This window comes from Salmo salar, chromosome ssa01, assembly GCF_905237065.1.
Source record: "Salmo salar chromosome ssa01, Ssal_v3.1, whole genome shotgun sequence".
Lineage (NCBI taxonomy): Eukaryota > Metazoa > Chordata > Actinopteri > Salmoniformes > Salmonidae > Salmo > Salmo salar.
The window spans coordinates 64,266,306-64,290,674 of record NC_059442.1 but is presented as its reverse complement, the minus strand read 5'-3'; the positions used below and the strand labels follow the sequence as shown (position 1 = coordinate 64,290,674).

Below are 24,369 nucleotides of genomic sequence, written 5' to 3'. Positions count from 1 at the left end.
GTAGTATGGGCTTAGGCGCGTGCCCGCTTCGACCGAATGGTTTCTTTTCCTTTGTCTGTTTATCTAAACGCAGATTCCCGGTCAGAATATTATCGCTTTTTTATGAGAAAAATGGCATAAAAATTGATTTTAAACAGCGGTTGACATGCTTCGAAGTACGTTAATGGAATATTTCGAATTCTTTTGTCACGAATTGCGCCATGCTCGTCACCCTTATTTAGCCTTTAGGATAGTGTCTAGAACGCACGAACAAAACGCCGCTGTTTGGATATAACGATGGATTATTTTGGACCAAACCAACATTTGTTATTGAAGTAGAAGTCCTGGGAGTGCATTCTGACGAAGACAACAAAGGTAAGAACATTTTTCTTATAGTAAATCTGACTTTGATGAGTGCTAAACCTGCTGGGTGTCTAAATAGCTAGCCCTGTGATGCCGGGCTATCTACTGAGAATATTGCAAAATGTCCTTTCACCGAAAAGCTATTTTAAAATCGGACATATCGAGTGCATAGAGGAGTTCTGTATCTATAATTCTTAAAATAATTGTTATGCTTTTTGTGAACGTTTATCGTGAGTAATTTAGTAAATTCACCGGCAGTGTTCGGTGGGAATGCTAGTCACATGCTAGTCACATGCTAATGTAAAAAGCTGGTTTTTGATATAAATATGAACTTGATTGAACAAAACATGCATGTATTGTATAACATAATGTCCTAGGGTTGTCATCTGATGAAGATCATCAAAGGTTAGTGCTACATTTAGCTGTGGTTTGGGTTTATGTGACATTATATGCTAGCTTGAAAAATGGGTGTCTGATTATTTCTGGCTCGGTACTCTGCTGACATAATCTAATGTTTTGCTTTTGTTGTAAAGCCTTTTTGAAATCGGACAGTGTGGTTAGATTAACGAGAGTCTTATCTTTAAAATGGTGTAAAATAGTCATATTTTTGAAAAATTTAAGTAATAGCATATCTAAGGATTTGAATAACGCGCCACAGGATTCAACTGGATGTTGAGTAGGTGGGACGCAAGCGTCCCACCTAGCCCAGAGAGGTTAAAACAAGTCAAGATTAGGCTCAGTAGTGTGTGTGGCCTCCACGTGCCTGTATGACCTCCCTACAACGCCTGGGCATGCTCCTGATGAGGTGGCGGATGGTCTCCTGAGGGATCTCCTCCTAGACCTGGACTAAAGCATCCGCCAACTCCTGGACAGTCTGTGGTGCAACGTGGCGTTGGTGGATGGAGCGAGACATGATGTACCAGATGTGCTTAATTGGATTCAGGTCTGGGGAAAGGGCGGGCCAGTCCATAGCATCAATGCCTTCCTCTTGCAGGAACTGCTGACACACTCCAGCCACATGAGGTCTAGCATTGCCTTGCATTAGGAGGAACCCAGGGCCAACCACACCAGCATATGGTCTCACAAGGGGTCTGAGGAAGTCATCTCGGTACCTAATGGCAGTCAGGCTACCTCTGGCGAGCACATGGAGGGCTGTGCAGCCCCCCAAAGAAATGCCACCCCACACCATGACTGACCCACCGCCAAACCGGTCATGCTGGAGGATGTTGCAGGCAGCAGAGCGTTCTCCACAGCGTCTCCAGACTCTGTCACGTCTGTCATGTGCTCAGTGTGAACCTGCTTTCATCTGTGAAGAGCACAGTGCGCCAGTGGCGAATTTGCCAATCTTGGTGTTCTCTGGCAAATGCCAAACGTCCTGCACGGTGTTGGGCTGTAACCACAACCCCCACCTGTGGACGTCGGGCCCTCATACCATCCTCATGGAGTCTGTTTCTGACCGTTTGAGCAGACACATGCACATTTGTGGCCTGCTGGAGGTCATTTTGCAGGGTTCTGTCAGTGCTCCTCCTGCTCCTCCTTGCACAAAGGCGGAGGTAGCGGTCCTGCTGCTGGGTTGTTGCCCTCCCACGGCCTCCTCCACGTCTCCTGATGTACTGGCCTGTCTCTTGGTAGCGCCTCCATGCTCTGGACACTACGCTGACAGACACAGCAAACTTTCTTGCCACAGCTCGCATTGATGTGCCATCCTGGATGAGCTGCACTACCTGAGCCACTTGTGTGGGTTGTAGACTCCGTCTCATGCTACCACTAGAGTGAAAGCACCGCCAGCATTCAAAAGTGACCAAAACATCAGCCAGGAAGCATAGGAACTGAGAAGTGGTCTGTGGTCTCCACCTGCAGAACTTCTCCTTTATTGGGGGTGTCTTGCTTATTGCCTATAATTTCCACCTGTTGTCTATTCCATTTGCACAACAGCATGTGAAATTTATTGTCAATCAGTGTTGCTTCCTAAGTGGACAGTTTGATTTCACAGAAGTGTGATTGACTTGGAGTTACATTGTGTTGTTTAAGTGTTCCCTTTATTTTTTTGAGCAGTATAGATGTTTTTTGCAATGGATATATTTACCATATCATATGGAAACAGAAACAGAAACTTTTTGCCTGATCATAAGTAGACATTGGAAATTATTAAATTCTCCCAAAACAAATTTAAAAAAATGTAAATCAAATCAAATTTTATTAGTCACATGCGCCGAATACAACAGGTGTAGACCTTACAGTAAAATGCTTACTTACGAGCCCCTAACCAACAGCGCAGTTTAAAAAAATACGGATAAGAACAAGAGATAAAAGTAAGTAATTAATGAACAGCAGCAAAAAATAATAATCTATGCAGGGGGGTGCCGGTACAGAGTCAATGTGCGGGGGCACCAGTTAGTTGAGGTAGTATGTACATGTAGGTAGAGTTAATTAAAGTAACTGTGCATAGATGACAACAAAGAGTGGCAGTGGTGGGGAGTGGGGGACAATGCAAATAGTCTGGGAAGCCATTTGACTAGATGTTCAGGAGTCTTATGGCTTGGGGATAGAATCTGTTAAGAAGCCTCTTGGACCTAGACTTGGCGCTCCAGTACCGCTTGCCATGTGGTAGCAGAGAGAACAGTCTATGACTAGGGTGGATGGATTCTTTGACAACTTTTAGGGCCTTCCTCTGAAGGTATAGAGGTATAGAGGTCTTGGATAGCGGGAAGCTTGGCCCCAGTACTGGGCCATTCGCACTACCCTCTGTAGTGCCTTGCGGTCAGAGGCCGAGCAGTTGCCATACCAGGCAGTGATGCAACCAGTCAGGATGCTCTCCATGGTGCAGCTGTAGAACCTTTTGAGGATCTGAGGACCCATGCCAAATCTTTTCAGTCTCCAGAGGGGGAATAGGTTTTGCCATGCCCTCTTCACGACTGTCATGGTGTGCTTGGACCATGTTAGTTTGTTGGTGATGTGGACACCAAGGAACTTGAAGCTCTCAACCTGCTCCACTGCAGCCCTGTCGATGAGAATGGGGGCGTGCTCGGTCCTCTTTTTCCTGTAGTACACAATCATCTCCTTTGTCTTGATCACGTTGAGGGAGAGGTTGTTGTCCTGGCACCACACGGCCAGGTCTCTGACCTCCTCCCTATAGGCTGTCTCGTTGTTGTCGGTGATCAGGCCTTCCACTGTTGTGTCATCTGCAAACTTAATGATGGTGTTGGAATCGTGCCTGGCCGTGCAGTCATGAGTGAACAGGGAGTACGGGAGGGGGCTGAGCACGCACCCCTGAGGGGCCCCTGTGTTGAGGACCAGCGTGGCGGATGTGTTGTTACCTACCCTTACCACCCGGGGGTGGCCCATCAGGAAGTCCAGGATCCAGTTGCAGAGGGAGGTGTTTAGTCCCAGGGTCCTTAGCTTATTGATGAGCTTTGAGGGCACTATGGTGTTGAACGCTGCGTTTTAGTCAATGAATAGCACAGGTGTTCATTTTGTCTAGGTGGGAAAGGGCAGTGTGGAGTAAAATAAAGACTGCATCATCTGTGGATCTGTTGGAGCGGTATGCAAATTGGAGTGGGTCTAGGGTTTCTGGGATGATGGTGTTGATATGAGCCATGACCAGCCTTTCAAAGCACTTCACGGCTACAGACGTGAGTGCTACGAGTCGGTAGTCATTTAGGCAGGTTACCTTAGTGTTCTTGGGCACAGGCACTATGGTGGTCTGCTTAAAACATGTTGGTATCACAGACTCGGACAGGGAGAGGTTGAAAATGTCAGTGAAGACAATTGCTAGTTGGTCAGCGCATGCTCGCAGTACACGTCCTGGTAATCCATCTGGCCCTGCGGCCTTGTGAATGTTGACCTGTCTAAAGGTCTTACTCACATCGGCTGCGGAGAGCGTGATCACACAGTCTTCAGGTACAGCTGGTGCTCTCATGCATGTTTTAGTGTTATTTGCCTCGAAGTGAGCATAGAAGCAGTTTAGCTCGTCCGGTAGGCTCGTGTCACTGGGCAGCTCTCGGCTTTGTAGTCTGTAATGGTTTGCAGGCCCTACCACATCCAACGAGCATCAGAGCCGGTGTAGTAAGACTCGATCTTAGTCCTGTATTGACGTTTTGCATGTTTGATGGTTAGTAGGAAGACATAGCGGGATTTCTTATAAGCTTCCGGGTTTGAGTCCCGGTCCTTGAAAGCAGCAGCTCTAGCCTTTAGCTCACCGTGGATGCTGCCTGTAATCCATGGCTTCTGGTTGGGGTATGTACGCACGGTCACTGTGGGGACAACATCATCGATGCACTTATTGATGAAGTCAATGACAGATGTGGTGTACTCCTCAATGCCATTGGAGGAATCCTGGATCAGTCCTTTAGCTTAGCATCTGCTTCATCTGACCACATTTTTATTGATCTAGTCACTGGTGCTCCCTGCTTTAATTTTTGCTTGTAAGCAGGAATCAGGAGGATGGAATAATGGTCAGATTTGCCAAATGGATTGCAAGGGAGAGCTTTGTATGCATCTCTGTGTGTGTGGAGTATATGTTGTCCAGAGTTCTTTTCCCTCTGGTTGCACATTTAACACGCTGATAGAAATTTTGTAAAACTGATGTTGATATTGCCATCGTTCAGCCACGACTCAGTGAAGCATAAGATGTTACAGTTTTTAATGTCCCATTGGTAGTTTAATCTTCCCAGTAACTCGTCCATTTTACTTTCCAAAGATTGCATGTTTGCTAGCAGAATTGAGGGAAGTGGGGGTTTATTCGATCGCCTCCGACTTCTCAGAAGACAGCCCGCTCTTTGGCCTCTCTTTCTATGCTTCTTCTTCACGCATATCACTGGGGTTGGGGCCTGTTCCCGAGGGAGCCGTATATCCTCTGCGTCGGGCTCGTCAGAGTCGTGAAAGAAGAAAAAGGATTCTGCTCGTCCTTGGTGAGTAATCGCAGTCCTGATGTCTAGAAGTTATTTTCGGTCATAAGAGACGATAGAGGCAACATCATGTACAAAATGAGTAAACAAATTAGTTACAAACAACGCAGATAAGCGAACAAATAAACACAATCTGTTGGGGGCACATAAAACATCTGCCTTCTGCTCCGGCGCCATCTTATGTTACGAATTGAACTTTAATTAAATGAGTTGACTCTTCACATGGGACGATTTCACTGAACAACAAATGAAAGGGTATATTGAATGATCCCCAATGGTCTGTCGCATCTCCCAAAAACATTTTCAACATATCTGTAAAATGATAATCTATAAACTAAAGCTTTGGTTGTCTTCCTCTCAGGCTTCCATGTCTTCTCCCTGGACCTCCTCAATGTCCACCTCTTAAACATCAGACTAAGGCCTCATCTTCACTGTGACTTTCCAACCTTGTTGAGGATGGCTTGTTGTCAGGCTCAAAAAGCCTAAAATTTGCCCAGATGGCCACCAATTTTTCAACTCTTGTATTAGTCAGCCTGTTGCGTGCTTTGGTATGTCTTCTCAAACAAGGACCAGTTGCACTCTGAGATGGCTGATGTTGGTGGGATTTGCAGGATCATGGAGGCAATAGGGGAAAGAGCCTCAGATCCACAACGTCCCTTCCACCAGGTGGCTGATAAGTTATGTTGGCAAGACTGCCATATTGCATCTCCATCCCAAAGCTCTTGCTTGGAAGTGTACTTCGCCAGACTGCCAAGAACCTTGCCCTCATCCAGGCCAGGGTGGCGAGACACGGTAGTGATGACACCATAGGCCTTGTTAATCTCTGCACCAGACAGGATGCTCTTGCCAGTATACTTAGAGTCCAACATCTACGCTGCTCCAGGAGACTGTCTAACATGATGACAACACCACCCCAACGGGTGTTGCTGGGCAGCTTCAATGTGGTGCTCGTATTCTTCTCACTTTGCTTGGTGAGGTATATTGCTGCTATAACTTGATGACCCTTCACATACCTAACCATTTCCTTGGCTCTCTTGTAGAGTATATCCATTGTTTTCAGTGCTATGATGTCCTTGAGGAGCAAAATCAATGCATGAGCAGAACAGCCAGTGGGTGTGATGTGAGGGTAGGGGTCTTCCACTTTAGACCAAGCAGCCTTCATGTTCGCAGCATTGTCTGTCACCAGCGCGAATACCTTCTGTGTTCCAAGGTCATTGATGACTGCCTTGATCTCATCTGCAATGTAGAGACCAATGTGTCTGTTGTTCCTTGTGTCTGTACTCTTGTAGAATACTGGTTGAGGGGTGGAGATGATGTAGTTAATTATTCCTTGCCCACGAACATTCGACCACCCATCAGAGATGACTGCAATACAGTCTGCTTTCTCTATGATTTGCTTGACCTTCACTTGAAGTCTGTTGAACTCTGCATCCAGCAAATGAGTAGATAAAGCATGTCTGGTTGTAGGGGTGTATGCTGGGCAAAGAAAAATCAGAAATCCCTTCCAATACACATTGCCTGTGAGCATCAGAGGTGAACCAGTTGCATACACAGCTTGAGCATTTCTCAGACTACGTTCCTCCATTGAATCAACAAAAAATCTAATTCCAGGAGGACCATGAGCTGTTGCTATCGACAAGGTGTCTGATTCATCATTTTCACCTCAAATAGAAGTAGAGGGACTTCTGTCAGAGGTTGCTTGTTGTGAGCGCTGAGGGAACTTTATGTACTTGGCCAGATGATTCTACATCTTTGTTGCATTCTTCACATTTGATTTCGCACAGTATTTGGAAATGTACACAGCTTTTCTTTCTACATTAGCTGCAGTGAAATGTCTCCACACGTCAGATAGTGCCCGTGGCATTTTCCTTTAAAGATGAGAAAGAAGATGAGTAGAAAAAAAACAAATACAATTCCATGTACAGATAAATAAACTCAGCAAAAAAAGAAACGTCCTCTCACTGTCAGCTGCGTTCATTTTCAGCAAACTTAACATGTGTAAATATTTGTATGAACATAACAAGATTCAACAACTGAGACATAAACTGAACAAGTTCCACAGACATGTGACTAACAGAAATGGAATAATGTGTCCCTGAACAAAGGGGGGGGGGTCAAAAGTAACAGTGAGTATCTGGTGTGGCCACCAACTGCATTAAGTACTGCAGTGCATCTCCTCCTCATGGACCGCACCAGATTTGCCAAGTCTTGCTGTGAGATGTTACCCCACACTTGCACCAAGGCACCTGCAGGTTCCCAGACATTTCTGGCGGGGGGGGGGCCTAGCCCTCACCCTCTGATCCAACAGGTCCCAGACGTGCTCAACAAGATTGAGATCTGGGCTCTTCGCTGGCCATGGCAGAACACTGACATTCCTGTCTTGCAGGAAATCACGCACAGAACGAGCAGTATGTCTGGTGGCATTGTCATGCTGGAGGGTCATGTCAGGATGAGCCTGCAGGAAGGGTACCACATGAGGGAGGAGGATGTCTTCCCTGTAACGCACAGCGTTGAGATTGCCTGCAATGACAACAAGCTCAGTCCAACGATGCTTTGACACACCGCCCCAGACCATGATTGGCCCTCCACCTCCAAATCGATCCCGCTCCAGAGTACATGCCTCGGTGTAACGCTCATTCCTTCGACGATAAATGTGAATCCGACCATCACCCCTGGTGAGACAAAACCGCGACTCGTCAGTGAAGAGCACTTTATGCCAGACCTGTCTGGTCCATCAACGGCGGGTTTTGGCCAATAGGCGACGTTGTTGCCGGTGATGTCTGGTGAGGACCTGACTTACAACAGGCCTACAAGCCCTGAGTCCAGCCTATTGCGGACAGTCTGAGCACTGATGGAGGGATTGTGTGTTCCTGGTGTAACTCAGGCAGTTGTTGCCATCCTGTACCTGTCCCGCAGGTGTGATGTTCAGATGTACCAATCCTGTGTAGGTGTTACATGTGGTCTTCCACTGCTAGGTTGATCAGCTGTCCGTCCTGTCTCCCTGTAGCGCTGTCTTAAGCGTCTCACAGTACGGACATTGCAATTTATTGCCCTGGCCACATCTGCAGTTCTCATCCCTCCTGGCAGCATGCCTAAGGCACGTTCACCCAGATGAGCAGGGACCCTGGCCATCGTTCTTTTGGTGTTTTTCAGAGTCAGTAGAAAGGCCTCTTTGGTGTCTTACCATCTGTAAGCTGTTAGTGTCTTAACGACCATTCCACAGGTGCATGTTCATTAATTGTTTATGGTTCAATGTTTAAACCCTTTACAATGAAGATCTGTGAAGTTATTTGGATTTTTATGAATTATCTTTGAAAGACGGGATCCTGAAAAAGGGACGTTTCTTTTTTTGCTGAGTTTAGTTAAGCAGTTAGATTAAACAACTCCTTTGTAAGATAAAGGTTTTAAAATGAAACATGTATGGAAACAGGTGAATTAACACTCCTCAGTTAGCAGGCTCAAGCAAGCTAAAACCCACATGGTAGCAAAAACTAACTAGCAGAAATTGTTAACAAGTTAGAAATGATTTAAACACAATTTGCTGTAGGCTACTATTTACTAGTTAACAAAAAAGCATGTATGTCATATAAAATATATTCACCCCACCCAGTATTGTAATCAAAACTTTGACAGTGTAGTAGTGTGGGCTCAATAGCATCTCATTAGTGTGCAAGATCTTGAGAATCAGCTGTACATGTGATGGAAGAATGCACTGTGCATGCAGAGGGTTGCAATTCCACTGAATTGGGGATAGTTTAACCAAAACATGCCACAAGACCTAGAATTGCCTTATGTGTATCCCACAAAAAAGGTTCACTGTTGTAAGATATCTTTTTTTAATGAATTTAAGCAAAATTCCCCAAATTACCATGGAAAATTTCCGTACAAATTCAGAAAATTTACCGGAAACTTTCTGACCCTTTGCAACCCTAGCATGATTGGCTGAGATAATGAATAGGCTGGACATGCCGAGAGATGCGTTTCAGATTGTTCTGCGGTGTAGCATCTTGTGTCTATAAGATGAGCTGCTCGTTATGCGTAGATTATCCTTTCTACTGCAGTTGTTTCTAAAGACATAATGTTAGCCATGGAGAACTGCAAATATGTTGCTACTGCGCACAATAACATTGCTGTCCTGAATATATCAGGCGATATCTACAAAGTGGGGAAAAGTTGTGATGGACTACTTTCTGGAGGACGATCATGCCATGCTGACTCTCTTTGACTCTGAAAATGAATCAGACGATGAGGAAATCCCTGATTTAGGTAAAAACATTTTAATTGAAGAAGACATTGTAGAGTCTTCTGATGACGGTGATGGGGAAAAAACGGCGATCAACAGTGTTGTTGTCACGGAAGAAATTGGCCGAGTTTTGAAATCAGTAGAACACAACGGGCCAAACAAGCTGTGCAAACTAAACGGAAACGATGAAGAACGTCTTATTTAATGAAAGGGGTTGCAGACTGCCGTGAAGCTTTCATCCAAATATACGGGTAAGAATCTAGCTACAGTTTCAGATATTATACATTTCTAATTTTGTCAGAAAGTTGTTTTCATTGCAAGTAAAGGCTTGCTGTTAGCTAGCCAGTGGGAGTTTGATGGCTGGCTTGCTTAATGTTGGCTTAATGTTAACATTGACAACTTTAGCTATGACAATCGGTTAGTATTGCTAGTAATGCTAATCTATGGATTGGGATTATATTTCCTTTTTTAGCTAGATAACGTTAACGTGACATGTCTAAACAAAATACCAAGTTAAAAATTGCTGTTACATTTAAGTTTATGAATTGTGCAACGTTAGTGATGTTTTCTCAGAATGCCTTTTCACATTGCTAGTTATAGCCTAATGTTAGCTAGCTAATATTGAACCTATTTGGTTAACATAAGGTAGCTATGACAATCGGTTTGTATTGCTAGTTAAAGCTTGCTGTTAGCTAGCCAGCTGACGTTAGATGGCTGGCTAGCTATCTAAGATTACGTGTGTGTAGTGTTGTTATCTCAGAATGCCATTTTGCATCTATTGTATAATAATGCTAAAATATTTGTATCTGTAATTTGTCTTTCAGCACCAGTAGAACACGCCTGACTCTCCTCTGCCAGTCATACAAGGAGAATGGTCTAGTACCTCCCATCAAAAAGAGGGCTGGCCTAAGCAAGCATAGGCAGCAGCGCAGTCATCAACTACATGCACCATTTCTTCACCAACTACGGAGTTGGGGAAACACGTGTGGACCTGAATTGTGATAACTGCAGTGGCCAAAACATGGACAAGTTTGTGCTCTGGTATTGTGCCAGGAGGACTATACACAAGCTCCACCACAATCTGGACCTTCACTCCCTGATCACAGGCCACACCAAGTTCGCACCCTACTGGTGCTTCGGCCTCATCACGCAGCGCTTCAGAAAGACGAGAGTGAATACTTTGTCTGAGATTGCTGGTGTTGTGAAGGACAGCACCGTGACAGGGGTCAACATCCCACAGCTGGTTGGACTGGAGGATGCTACGGTGCTGGTAGAAAGCTATGGCTGACAACAACACCTGACTCCGTACTTCAGGCCGCTACCACAGATCAAGCAGTACCAGCACTTCAGGTGAAGAATTATTTTCATTGCATTACATGAGGTTATTTGTCTTATCAAAACTCGGGAGGTGAATTGATGTTGTGCAGGGTTGTAATGTCTTCTGATTTTTTTGTTGTTATTCCCTGTTTTACAGTTTCGATGCTCTGCAGACTGGTGTTGTTGCCAAGGAGTGTTCGGACTGTCAAGACCAGGTTTCAGCTGCTGCACAACGCTGACATCCTTCCTCCCATAGATGGTCTGCCTGTACAAGCACCACCTGGACTGGACACAGCTAGACAAATGCATATTTTTAAGAAGATCAGGGAGTTTTGCGACGAAGAAGCTATGGATCACATGCCCTGCACCAAAGTCAAGGGCAGCACAGAAACAGGCTCTCCGAATATAGGTTCCTTTGTTAATGCGTGGTTCGGACGGACCAGTCATCAGCACTATCTGCAGTGCCTCTACTCAAGTTGACTCTCTCCTAATACGTTGCTGCAACAGAAAAAAAATGTATCCTGCTGCTCAGCCACTTTACCCTTGATTGTATGCATATAACTACCTCGTCAATCACTGATATCGTTATTGATATTGTTCTTGTACAGTGAGGGAAAAAAGTATTTGATCCCCTGCTGATTTTGTACATTTGCCCACTGACAAAGAAATAATCAGTCTATAATTTTAATGGTAGGTTAATTTGAACAGTGAGAGACAGAATAACAACAACAAAAATAAATTGCTCCCAAGGATAAACCAGACTTGATGAGGACCACCATTTTTTTCTGAGGTCTGGCTGATTTCTTTTGATTTTCCCATGATGTCAAGCAAAGAGGCACTGAGTTTGAAGGTAGGCCTTAAAATACATCCACAGGTGCACCTCCAACTGACTCAAATGATGTCAATTAGCCTATCAGAAGCTTCTAAAGCCATGACATAATTTTCTGGAATTTTCAAAGCTGTTTAAAGGCACAGTCAACTTAGTGTGTGTAAACTTCTGACCCACTGGAACTCTGATACAGTGAATTATAAGTGAAATAATCTGTCTGTAAACAATTGTTGGAAAAATTACTTGTGTCATGCACAAAGTAGATGTCCTAACCGACTTGACAAAACTATAGTTTGTTAGCAAGAAATTTGTAGAGTGGTTGAAAAACAAGTTTAAATGACTCCAACCTAAGTGTATGTAAACTTTCAACTTTAACTGTATATACACTACCGTTCAAAGGTTTGTATCTGGGCTAGCTAAAGCCAACTTCATAAAATTGCTAGGTGGCTAGTTATATTACAGAGAAACAACCAAAAAGTATATATTTTGTTTTTACATGTATACTTTTTTATTAACAGGACAAATCTGAGTGGGCACGTGCCCCTGTGCCCCCTATGGGCATGACGCCTCTGATGACATCTACAGAGTATTAAACTGTACCTTCACTAAAGCTTCAATAATCTCAACATGTTTTGCTATTAGCCTATTGTCTATCTGACTCACTGTGCCACAAACTCATCATAACATGTTATCTGCATCTCTAATGAACGATAGCAGTAGTCTGCTTCTGCAGGCTGAGAGAGTTCTCTCCACACCTCCAACAGATCCCTGGCAAACAGAGAACATTCCCAATCCCAGAGTGATGCTGGTATCCCTCGTAGGCACGACTGGATCTGCTCCAAACTTCACAGGACCGGTGGGAGACCCCTCCTCATGGAAACAAAATAACAACTTGGAGTCACAACTCCCTGTGCGGGCATTTCTCCTGTTACATTTGTGTTACATGGACATTTGTGATACGGCAGCTTTAGTCATTTGCCCAGGAGATTTCACATTTGTGTATACACTGTTTCTTTCCCAAAGTGTGCAGTTATGTTCAATGTGTTAAACGTGCTGTGTCAGCCAAGTCTACCATAGAGAGAAATTGAAATGCCTTGTAGCAAGAGGTGCTATGGTGTAATCATGTCTTTAGCTCTCTCTCTCACTCACTCACTCACTCTCTCTCTCACACATTTCTCCTAACAATTTCTCTATCCTTTTCTCTCTCCCCATCCCTTTTGAGGAAACCTGGAGCTCTGGAGTTATTGATAGACAGGTCATGGCAGGGATGTGAAAGAGATGAAAAGGCATAGAATGCACTGGTCTGCACTATAAATGTAATGCTCAGTCACACTTTAAAGTGCACATTCCACTTTCAAAAATGTGTGTTTTGACATTAAATTCAAACAGCTATGTATTATATTTTACATTACTCCCTAACTGAAATGATTGGCAAAAGTCAATGACTAGGCTACTCAAGTATATTTTTGCTTTACCATAAAAAGCATATCTGAAGCACAGGCATACATAAACCCAAAGAGAGGAGGGAGAGAGGGAGACAGAAAGAGACAGCGAGTACTGTTCAGCTTTTAGACAGAAAAAGGGTGGGAAAAAAACTGAATTCCATGTTTGTTCGCTTTTTACCTTTATTTAACTAGGCAAGTCAGTTAAGAACAAATTCTTATTTACAATGACTGCTTACCGGGGAACAGTGAGTTAACTGCCTTGTTCAGGGGCAGAACAACAGATTTTAACCTTGTCAGCTCAGGGATTCGATCCAGCAACCTTTCAGTTACTGGACCAATGCTCTAACCACTAGGTTACCTGTAAGCCCCAAAACCATGTAGTGGTTGTTTTCTAGCATCTGTTTACTGCATGGTGTTTACTGCATGGAGTTCACAACACTGTAATAAAAAAAGTCCTCCACACAGTCCTCCAGAGATTCAGCTGCTCACCCATATTACAGAGGATGACTAGCACACATAGGACTGGTCAATATCTCAACAGTTTATTGATCCTGCCTAGGGCTGTGGCGGTCACAAACTTTCATCAGCCAGTGATTGTCAAGCAAATAACTGTCAGTCTCACGGTAATTGACCGTTGTAATTAACATAAACACATTTACCATCTCCTGGCTTCCACACCTAAACGCCACTGATGCTGACCTTTGGGACATCCCTTCAAAAAGTCTAGCAAATCTGTAATATAGCCTACACCTTCACAATAAATCCATTAATTATTTCAGACAAGTCTAAAGAAGCATGATATGAAGAAAATGTAGTCTATTTCAGAACAGAATAGCATACTCTGAGTTATCCTTATGTTAGGTCCTGATCTGGCTATGCCATACGGCTGTGGGCTACACTAGCTCATTTAGCAGACAAGATTTGCTTAGAATTCCATGGCATTATTTTATAGTATGAAGAATACAATTGAACAAAGCTAAATAAAATATAAATTATATTTTCTCTAAATGATTTGAGGGAGTGATTTGAGTGGTTAACATAGAAATGCTTAATATGCTTAATTTAGAGTTATTAATGTAACTTTAGTTGTTCTACAAACGTTGGGCTATATGTTTTGATTTTTAATACATTGTTAGGCTGCATGATGTGACTCTAATGATGTACACACTACATCAGTCACTCATTCACAATTTGACAAGCACTTGATAATGCCTAGAATTTCACGGCGGCATCCCCTTTGTGTGGCAGTAATGCGCCCTAAAAGCATTCATGCCTTTTGCGGTCAGTGGCCGTTGTGCCTTTCTCCCTGAGTGCTGCGCGCTCCATTACGTGATCGGGTCTTTCTCACAGGTTACAAGTGAAGACAGACACATTGGGGACGCCACTGCATCCTAATCCAATTCTGAGGTGCATATTGAAGATATTGAAAGAACTGTCCACATTTACTTTGTCAGCCAACAAGATGAGTACCGTAAATTCCGGACTATAAGCCGCAACTTTTTTCCCAGGCTTTGAACCTCGCGGCTTAAACAATGACGCGGCTAATATATGGATTTTTCCCACTTTCAATTTTTTTCTCCAAAAAACACATTCTGTGACTTGCTAGGTTTTTGGCTGCATTAGACCAATGAAATTGCCGAACGGGTTAAGGTCAAACAACTTTTTTGTTTAGTGTTTAGATTAAATCGAGCGCTCTCAAACTTCCCATCATTCTGATTACGGTAGTCATTTTGTCACCCTCATCATGGCAAAGACACGGAGAAATGCATATGATGCAGCTTTCAAGTTGAAGGCGATTGATCTGGCTGTTGGAAAAGGAAATAGAGCTGCTGCACGGGAGCTTGGTCTTAATGAGTCGATGATAAGACGTTGGAAACAGCAGCGTGAGGAATTGACTCAGTGCAAAAAGACAACTAAAGCTTACTGCTAATGTTTTATTTTTTGTTACAAGCCGTGTTTCATTAAAGCCTATTTATGTTTGTTACAAGCCGTGTTTCGTTAAAGCCAATTTTTTTTTTTTTACAAGCCGTGTTTCGTTAAAGCCTGTGTAAAGTTAATTTGTTTCAATGTACCGGTAGGCACCTGCGGCTTATAGACATGTGCGGCTTATTTATGTTCAAAATTTAAAAAAAAAAATTATTCAGTGGGTGCGGCTTATATTCAGGTGCGCTTAATAGTCCGGAAATTACGGTACACCTAATAAACAGCAAAAACACTATGTCAATCTACTATCCCACATAGTACAAAGGTCGACCTATTCCTTTCTGTGCGGGAAATAAATATTCTAAACATAGTCTGGGACCGTCGTGGGATGCGATATATCCCAAATGAATACAACCACTAGCATTAAAAAAAAACGTTTTTATGCAATGTGGCTGACGTAACAGATCATAACGTTTAGCTTAAAATGTTGATAAACTATTAGGCTATTTCTTCACATTATAAGCGCAGCAATGCACTCATGGTAGTAAGCTATAAGCACAAATGTTCCATTAACGGAAAACACCATGATCAAAAGTGACCGCAAATGCAATTATGCATGCAATGCTTTTATTATAAAGGTGGATTTGTATGGTGAAAATTATCTTCCCAAAACTTGAAACTCACATGCTGCATATGTATGCCAGTTAGGCTCTACACCCCTTGTAAAGCAGATAAATGTACGTACATTTTAAGAAGTTATTTGCCACTTTAGTTGTGATACAAACCTAATTAAAACATATAGGCCTATGGGCTAGGCCTCATGAGGTGTGCTAATATGATTTTGAAAAAGCCGCAAAAAAAGGCATTGTTTCTTATGCTGGGCATCATTCACAAGTGATAATATATAATTCACAAGTGATAGGATAATATTGTCACGCATCAGACTATTCTTGATTTAATCTTGTCTTTACACATACAAAATAATATACAGTACCAGTCAAAAGTTTGGACACACCTACTCATTCAAGGATTTTTCTTTAATGTTACTATTTTCTACATTGTAGAATAATAGTGAAGACATCAAAACTATGAAATAAAACATATGGAATCATGTAGTAAATAAAAAAGTGTTAAACAAATCAAAATATATTTGATATTTGATATTCTTCAAAGTAGCCACCCTTTGCCTTGATGACCGCTTTGCAAACTCTTGGCATTCTCTCAACCAGCTTCACCTGGAATGCTTTTCCAACAGTCTTGAAGGAGTTCCCACATATGCTGAGCACTTGTCAGCTGCTTTTTCTTCACACTGCAGTCCAACTTATCCCAAACCATCTCAAATGGGTTGACTGGTACTGTGTGAAATTTGTTTTGATTTAGAATGGACCATTATCATGCACCTGTATCGAAACAGGGGCAGCGGGAAAAATACATGTAATATATGCACTTAAATAGTCAATGGAGGATGCTTTTCCCCATGGTTTATTTTCATGCCAGCCAGGTAGGCTATACTCCTGTTGTAAATATAAGCAATGTGCTTAATATTAGGAAAGTTGAAAAATAAACATAGTAGGCCTAGCCTATGGAAAGCTTATTATCCTCTTTTTAGTAGAGGCCGTCACTCTGTTTTCTTGTGCATTTGCAAAGCCTATTGAAATGTTGCGAGAAATGAGCTCATGGGCTCTCATGAAGTGTTTGATTAGATTTTCGAAATACATTTGCATTGATGTCAGAGTGATTCGAGGGACAATAGAGTACTGAGTACCAGGCAGTTAGCAAGTTTGGTAGGCTACTAATGACCATCAGCAGCATCAGAACTTGGAGAAGCCTAATTACCGTTACTAAACGAAATTGGAGAAGCCTAATTACCGAGAAGCCTAATTACCGTTACTAAACGGAATTTGACTGCGTTCATGACTCGTGACCGCCGGTGTGGTGGTAACCACAACAACCCTAACAGCCACCACAACAGCCCTAATCCTGCCTTCCGTTGCTTAACTCAGATGTGAGCCTGTACTGAACTTTTCTCAAGGTTTCATGATTAGTAGGCTACTTTCACACTCGAAATGACCTCAAAGCTCTTGGGATTCTGGATAGAAGTTTTAAAAAGTGAAGGAACTTGTTATGGAGCCTAGCTTAGAGTATGCCGGGAGGAAACTAGGGCAACAGACAAATTACAGTGCAGACAGAGGAGATGATCTGATTCTGCTCCAATGCCTCAACCCAAAAATAAGGTGACTATGGGACCTGTAGAGGAGTTTCCATCCAAGTGGAGAGTGAAGGGAAAGCGGGCCAACTTGCATATGCCACAATCCCCCAGTGGAATGTCATGATCTCTGTGTTATGTCTTCTGTGATCCAAGGGTGTGGAGCGGGGAAGATTATTTAGGGTAGAATGTCTGTTTGACTCAGGATAATTTCTGCATAGCTCAAAATGTGTGGGTCAAACCATTTCCCTCAGCCACACACCGGAAATGATGTTGTTGAAATGCTTTACACCCAACAATATTAAAGCCTTTATTGAGCTAAATTTCAGGAACTGGTGAGAAATGTGATGACTTATTATGTGTTTTACACTCAGCAAAAGATGAGGGAAGAGTCAACCTGATTTGAAAAATAGTTTCTAGTGATTTATGATTGCATCCCCGAGGAGCAGTAAAGAGCTCTGATGAGTGTGCTAGAGAGTTTGGCAACATTAGGAGTAAGTGTACGTAAACCATCACCATACTTAATCTTAAAGACAAATTACTAGCTAAGCTAGTAAACACTGGCTAACAATACTACACAGCTAGCTGTCAGGAGCTACTGCATCTTCAAAACAGACAAACTATGACAGGCAATTTCATAAACACATGAAAAAGTGCGGCTTCACGTTACAACTGTCTACACACCATCCACAAAGTATTGAGCTGAGATGTAATTATTTCTTAATAAAGAATATTATGATCCCTTGGCGAGCCAGAGAGTGCAAAGCATGTTCCTATTCCCTGCAAGCGTCTAACTGAACAGTGTGATTGAGCTTAAAGGACAGAGAACAGAGCTGAGCTTCAAATGAACTGTAGGTGTCTGTTGGCACCATGGCACAAACACTAACTCAAACAGACAGGGTTTGTTTCTACTTTCTACAAGAATTGAAGAGTGATCAGATGAGCCACTAGAAGATTTCATAGAATAGAGAGGAATTAAGGAGTGGATCATGTACACTAACTATTGCTAGATTTCTACAACATTAGTAGCCCTAAATAAGTACAATAAAATGTCATAATGTTACAACCGGCCATGACCAGGAATCCCATAGCACAATTGGCCCAGGCCTTCCCTCATTCCTGATCATGACTTCCCCTTCATTCCACCCAGTACATGTTGGGATTGGGCATGCCGTCTCCTCAGCTGGATACTATACCCCGATGGAGGTTGGAAATGTCACTGGCCTGGAAGAATGACTTCCAGGAGACTCAATCACTCCATCAGTGTTCAGTGTTTTCCACTACAGATCTATAAAGCACACCAGCAAGAGTAGCAGCTGCTATTGCGTCAGCTAATGGGGATCCTAATAAAATATGAAATACCAAGCCTGTGTGAATGTATCATTCTCAAATTGGGCTACAATAGAGTCAAGTTTTAAACTTAACTGGTTCCGGAAAAACACAAAACATTGTTCAGATGAGGATTTGGAGATGTTAGTGAAGATAACTAACCCTGTTAACTGTAATGTTATAATCGTGGTTGTGAGAGACAAGTGGAGAATCCATTTCGTGGATCATCCAATGAGTCTGCCCTTCTTGCTGTACCTGGTCCCACAATGATAAAATATACATCTGCATCATATACTTTCAGTCAGTGCATTCAATATGAGGGCTAAACAACACCATAACTGATTAACGGACCATACAGTATGACTATGTTCAAAGACCTATAAGGGACTTGTAAAAGGCAGTATCTCCACCCATTCCTTGTGTGGACAGCTGTTGACCGTTGCTCCTCACTGATTAGCACAGACAGTGAGCCAGAGACAGCAGCGATCTCTGGACAAGACTAATATTTACAAAGACAGAGACAGGGGAGACGCTATGTTTCCATCAAACAGAGCAGGATAGCAGGATTTTCCTGGCAATTACCAAGGCCCCCTGGAACAAAGGGTTTCCTCTGCGGCCTTCAGTCATGAGACCTGTAATACAGTCTGGCTGGACATAAGGTTTTACTGGCCATAATGTGGTTGTCTGACCTATCTACCTCACTTTTGAAGCAGCAGGTAGCACTAACTGCTGTGGCAGGTAGCCTAGTGGTTAGCGCGTTGGACTAGTAACTGAAAGGTTGAAAGATCAAATCCCCGAGCTGACAAGGTAAAAAAAATCTGTTGTTCTGCCCCTGAACAAGGCAGTTAACCCACTGTTCCTAGGCCATCATTGAAAATAAGAATTTGTTCTTAACTGACTTGCCTAGTAAAATAAAAAGGATAAGCGCCTCTTCCAACTGTGAAATGCAATGTAATAAAAATGTAAAGTGTAATGAGAGAGTATCAGACAGGGTTTCACAGAGACTTGATGCCAATTTATGCACATACAGCACATTTTCTTCCTACCATTAAAGAGACAGGAGAGCCCACCCTGTTCAGAGCTGTGGTGGGCTCTCCTTATGTGTCTTTATGGGTTTCAATTGGAATGTTTGGGATCAACAGACCAATAAGTTTCCCTCGAGGGCATTGATGTCCCTCCAACCAATTACGAGGCAACTTCACCCCACAGCCAATCTCAGCCTGAGGTCATTTTTTCCTCTCTCACCACTAGTCTGCAGGACGTATGACACATGTGCAATGGGATTTTCCCTACTTCCGTCAGGAACCAGTGGTCTTTAATGGGACCATTCAGTTGGGGCTTCCCCTGATTGAAACATAATTTTGTGGGAAATACACTGAGAGCATTGAGGTTTGACTCCCCATTGAGCACCAGATGGCCATCACAGAAACATTTATGTTGGTCTCATCTCATAGAGAACCTCATAGCAATGTTTTTTGCAACATATTGCAATATATCATAAGTATTATCATCCATTTAGAGGGCAGCAGGTCAGTTTGATAGGAAATCCATTGAACCTCCATGGACAGGGTTGGGAAAAGGTGAGTGAGGAAATGTATGCATGGTAAGAAAAATTGCTGTGTGAGATGTTATAGCATACAGATTCACTGTTCACCTTACTACAAGTTTAAGATGATTGAGTGCATGATCAAACAGATACTGGGGAATGGTTCTACATCATTGTTCTATGGTGAAACTTACCTGGAGATCAAAGAATTTGCTGTATCTCCTGTAGATGACATGAGAGGTGGAGTCAGAGTATGTGACATTGATGAGGTACACCTACGGAAGAAAACACACAAGGAAGACTTATTAACAACAAAGTCCCATTCATCAAAGACACATAATATCACTTAGTTTTGACTGTCCCCAAACTGACATAGAGCATTCCCTTCAGACTAAACTTCAAGAGGTCAGTAGAGGTCAAGTTAACTCATTAGGCCGGGGTCATAGAGGGTGTCAACAGGTTTGAATCATTTGCCACTTTATTCTGGGTTTGAAATTCAAACAACTCAAGGAAATAATCCAATATTTACACTTCATTGGCTCTAACTTTGATAGTAACTCTAGCTAGTTAGGTTACATTTCCGAGTATTTTACAATCTTGTTTTGTCAGACTCTAGTCTACAGCCATGGCATAAATTCCACAGGGGGCTATAACTATATGGCTAGAGTGGGAGCTTTCCCTGGCACTCACTATGTGCCACAAACACTTGGGCACACCCTTTCTTCTACTGCAGAAACATATGCTATTGTTCTGCATTTGCATGTGAGTTTTGAGTGTTGTTACACATGGCTACAATCTGTAAAAATGTAAGTGTCCTACCTGAAATCAGGTCTTGATTTTACATCATAGTTCACTACAGAAATAATGTGTTGCAGGGAGGAACAAGTTCCTATGCAATTAATTGAGTGCTGACGGCATGACCAAATGCCTTGGATAATGTGTTTAGAAAACAGTGCCTTAAAGTGTGGTAAATACAGTACCCTTTGAGAATGTCTACGATAATGCATAGAGAGTACATTTTGAGCTGTGCAGTAAATGGTAATGTCAGTTCAGACACCTCATTTGTTTGTATGACATACATTTAGTATATTTATTATGGCAGTGTCTTGGGCCCAACATAGTACTGCTGAATGTACAATACAGATGTAGGATTTTAATTTGAGCCAGTTTGATACAGTAGGAAAATAATACTGCTGCAACAGAAAATGTGAATAATAGACACATTTTTCATAAGGGAAAATCAAGTCCGAAATTTCAAAGTGGAAATTCAAAACTTCAGATGCATTTTTAAACCAGAAATACACGACATGTTTTTCATTCCCTGCATTTCAGGAAAGTTTTCCTGGAACAGGGTGTTCAAATTAAGATCCTACATTTGTAAAAAATAATAATAATTAAAAAAAAAATAATAATGGGTTGCAAACTTGCAATAAAATCCAACATGGTATCTGACCATATCCACATCACTCTGCATGCAAGTCAGCATAATATCTGCATGACTAGCATATTCTCAAGACTTTGTTAGAGGTCAGATTCTACAAAATATCTCCATGATGGCAGGATATTAAGCAAAAACACCTGCCATTAAAGCTAGGGTATGTGGATACTGTTTTACTTATTCTTAGTAGCTAAAAGCCAAAGGACAAAGGACTTTGTCCAAGGCAAGTGAAACAAAGGGTTGTCAATACTTGTCAATGTCCTATTTGATTCATATATAGTATAGAAAATGTTGTCATTTTAAAAACATTTCTTTTTGGACCTATCGCCAAGTTCAGCGGTAATACTGTAGTTTGCAAGGGCTCTCCCAGTTCTTGTGTCCAGTGTCCCTCTCTTGCCCATGCAAGGAAGTCACACTGGAACCTTGGACACAAAAGACAAAGGTTTGCTTCTTTCCTCTCTATAAAACAGGATAAGCATTTTTCAGTTGCTTAGCTCATAGACAATGAGATTTGTTGTATGTTTTCCTCACTGGACTTCCCAGGCTAGCAGCATCTCCTAATGTGACACCCCAGGGGGAAGGATTTGCACTGGGCTTAGGGACCTCAGGGAGTACTGGTTACATTGATCCTCTCTCTGCTTAATTAATTAACTCTGCTTAATTAATCCTATTGGACCTGGTGGACAAATTTATTTTCCTCCATAGAGACTAGCATTGTTCCCACTTGTCCCAGTGCATTAATTCTACAATATGGATAACTGAGGTTCTTACTTATTGACATAAGAATGACCACAAAAGTATAATAAAATAATAAACCTGTGCACGTATTGACAGTAATAGCTCAGACAAAACTTCAATGCATTGTTTATGATCATGAAGCACAAGCCAAGTGTCTGGCACTGGCAGAGACAAATAGAGAACTCACGTAATGTTTAGAGGGATTCCGCCTCTTCTGCACATCCATAACTTTCACTTCGAGGACCGTTCGGACCTGCATCTTCAACTTCTAAAATGATCATACAATCCTGTAATCCAGGGGCTCCTCTTATTGTCAAAAAGAAAGTTTCAGCAGGTCAATCTATCAAAGCGCAAATCTCCCTATAAAGACAATGTAGGCCAAAAAAAACTTCCATGTTAGTCAAGTAAAGTTTGACGTAGCAATGCGCGTACTGGAGCGCTCAGATCCACTACATCCATACAATCAATGCAAGTTGCTAGCTTCCAGTCGCCGGTTATTTTTGCAGAGCAAGAAAAACTGTAAACAACACACTGAACAGATGGAGGATAGCGGATTCGCGAGCGCATAATGCAGAGCACTGCTCAGCTTCAGTCCTCCTTGGAAGAAAAGTAGGTTGGACTTTCTGTTTTTCTTCTTCTTCGGTATCATGGTGTTAGCACATTTTGTTCGTGCAAGCCGCGGTAATATGTGTTCAGTCCCCTTACATTTTGTGATACAAAAAATAAAAATGATGATGCAAAATTGTAATAATAATAATAATAAGTGCACCACCAACTAATCCAGTCGGGAGTTTACATACACTTAGGTTGGAGTCATTATGTATGTCCTGCCATACATACCTACACGTACGCAATGGTCACAAGACGCAGGCCTCCTAACTGTCCCTAGAATTTCTAAGCAAACAGCTGGAAGCAAGGCTTTCTCCTATAGAGCTCAATTTTTATGGAATGGTCTGCCTACCCATGTGAGAGACGCAGACTCAACCTTTAAGTCTTTACTGAAGACTCATCTCTTCAGTAGGTCCTATGATTGAGTGTAATCTGGCCCAGGAGTGTGAAGGTGAACAGAAAGGCACTGGAGCAACGCCGCCTTTGCCGTCTCTGCCTGGCCGGTTCCCCTCTCTCTACTGGGATTCTCTGCCTCTAACCCTATTACAGGGGCTGAGTCACTGGCTTACTGGTGCTCTTCCATGCCGTCCCTAGGAGGGGTGAGTCACTGACGTGATCGCCCTGTCTGAGTTGGTGGCCCCCCCCTTGGGTTGTGCCGTGGCGGAGATCTTTGTGGGCTATACTCGGCCTTGTCTCAGGATGGTAAATTGGTGGTTGAAGATATCCTTATAGTGGTGTGGGGGCTGTGCTTTGGCAAAGTGGGTGGGGTTATATCCTACTTGTTCGGCCCTGTCTGGGGGTATCGTCGGACGGGGCCACAGTGTCTCCCGACCCCTCCTGTCTCAGCCTTCAGTATTTATGCTGCAGTAGTTTATGTGTCGGGGGCTAGGGTCAGTCTGTTATATCTGGAGTATTTCTCCTGTCTTATCCGGTGTCCTGTGTGAATTTAAGTATGCTCTCCCTAATTCTTTCTTTCTCTCGGAGGAGGACCTGAGCCCTAGGACCATGCCTCAGGACTACCTGGCCTGATGACTCATTGCTGTCCCCAGTCAACCTGGCCGTGCTGCTTCTCCAGTTTCAACTGTTCTGCCTACGGCTGTGGAACCCTGACCTGTTCACCGGACGTGCTACCTGTCCCAGACCTGCTGTTTTCAACTCTCTAGAGACAGCAGGAGCGGTAGAGATACTCTAAATGATCGGCTATGAAAAGTCAACTGACATTTATTGCTGAGGTGCTGACCTGTTGCACCCTCGACAACCTCTGTGATTATTATTATTTGACCCTGCTGGTCATCTATGAACATTTGAACATCTTGGCCATGTTCTGTTATAATCTCCACCCGGCACAGCCAGAAGAGAGCTGGCCACCCCTCATAGCCTAGTTCCTCTCTACGTTTCTTCCTAGGTTCTGGCCTTTATAGGGAGTTTTTCTGTGCTTCTACACCTGCATTGCTTGCTGTTTGGGGTTTTAGGCTGGGTTTCTGTACAGCACTTTGA

At 42.9% G+C, this 24,369-nt stretch overlaps 1 protein-coding gene across 2 annotated transcripts in view; it reads right to left on the bottom strand.

Moving 5' to 3' along the window:
* LOC106607224 (SH3 and PX domain-containing protein 2A) overlaps positions 1-23,024 on the bottom strand; it is a 112,694-nt gene extending 89,670 nt beyond the window's left edge. The window contains exons 1-2 of one of the 2 annotated variants that reach the window (XM_014203975.2): positions 22,451-23,024; positions 20,282-20,362 (exon numbers count right to left, since the gene is read on the bottom strand). In XM_014203975.2, the coding sequence (XP_014059450.1) occupies positions 20,282-20,362; positions 22,451-22,522 (153 nt within the window). In that variant the 5' untranslated portion in view covers positions 22,523-23,024. The remainder of the gene's footprint in view (positions 1-20,281; positions 20,363-22,450) is intronic. The other variant, XM_014203971.2, reaches the window with a different exon arrangement.
* Positions 23,025-24,369: the final 1,345 nt, after the last annotated feature.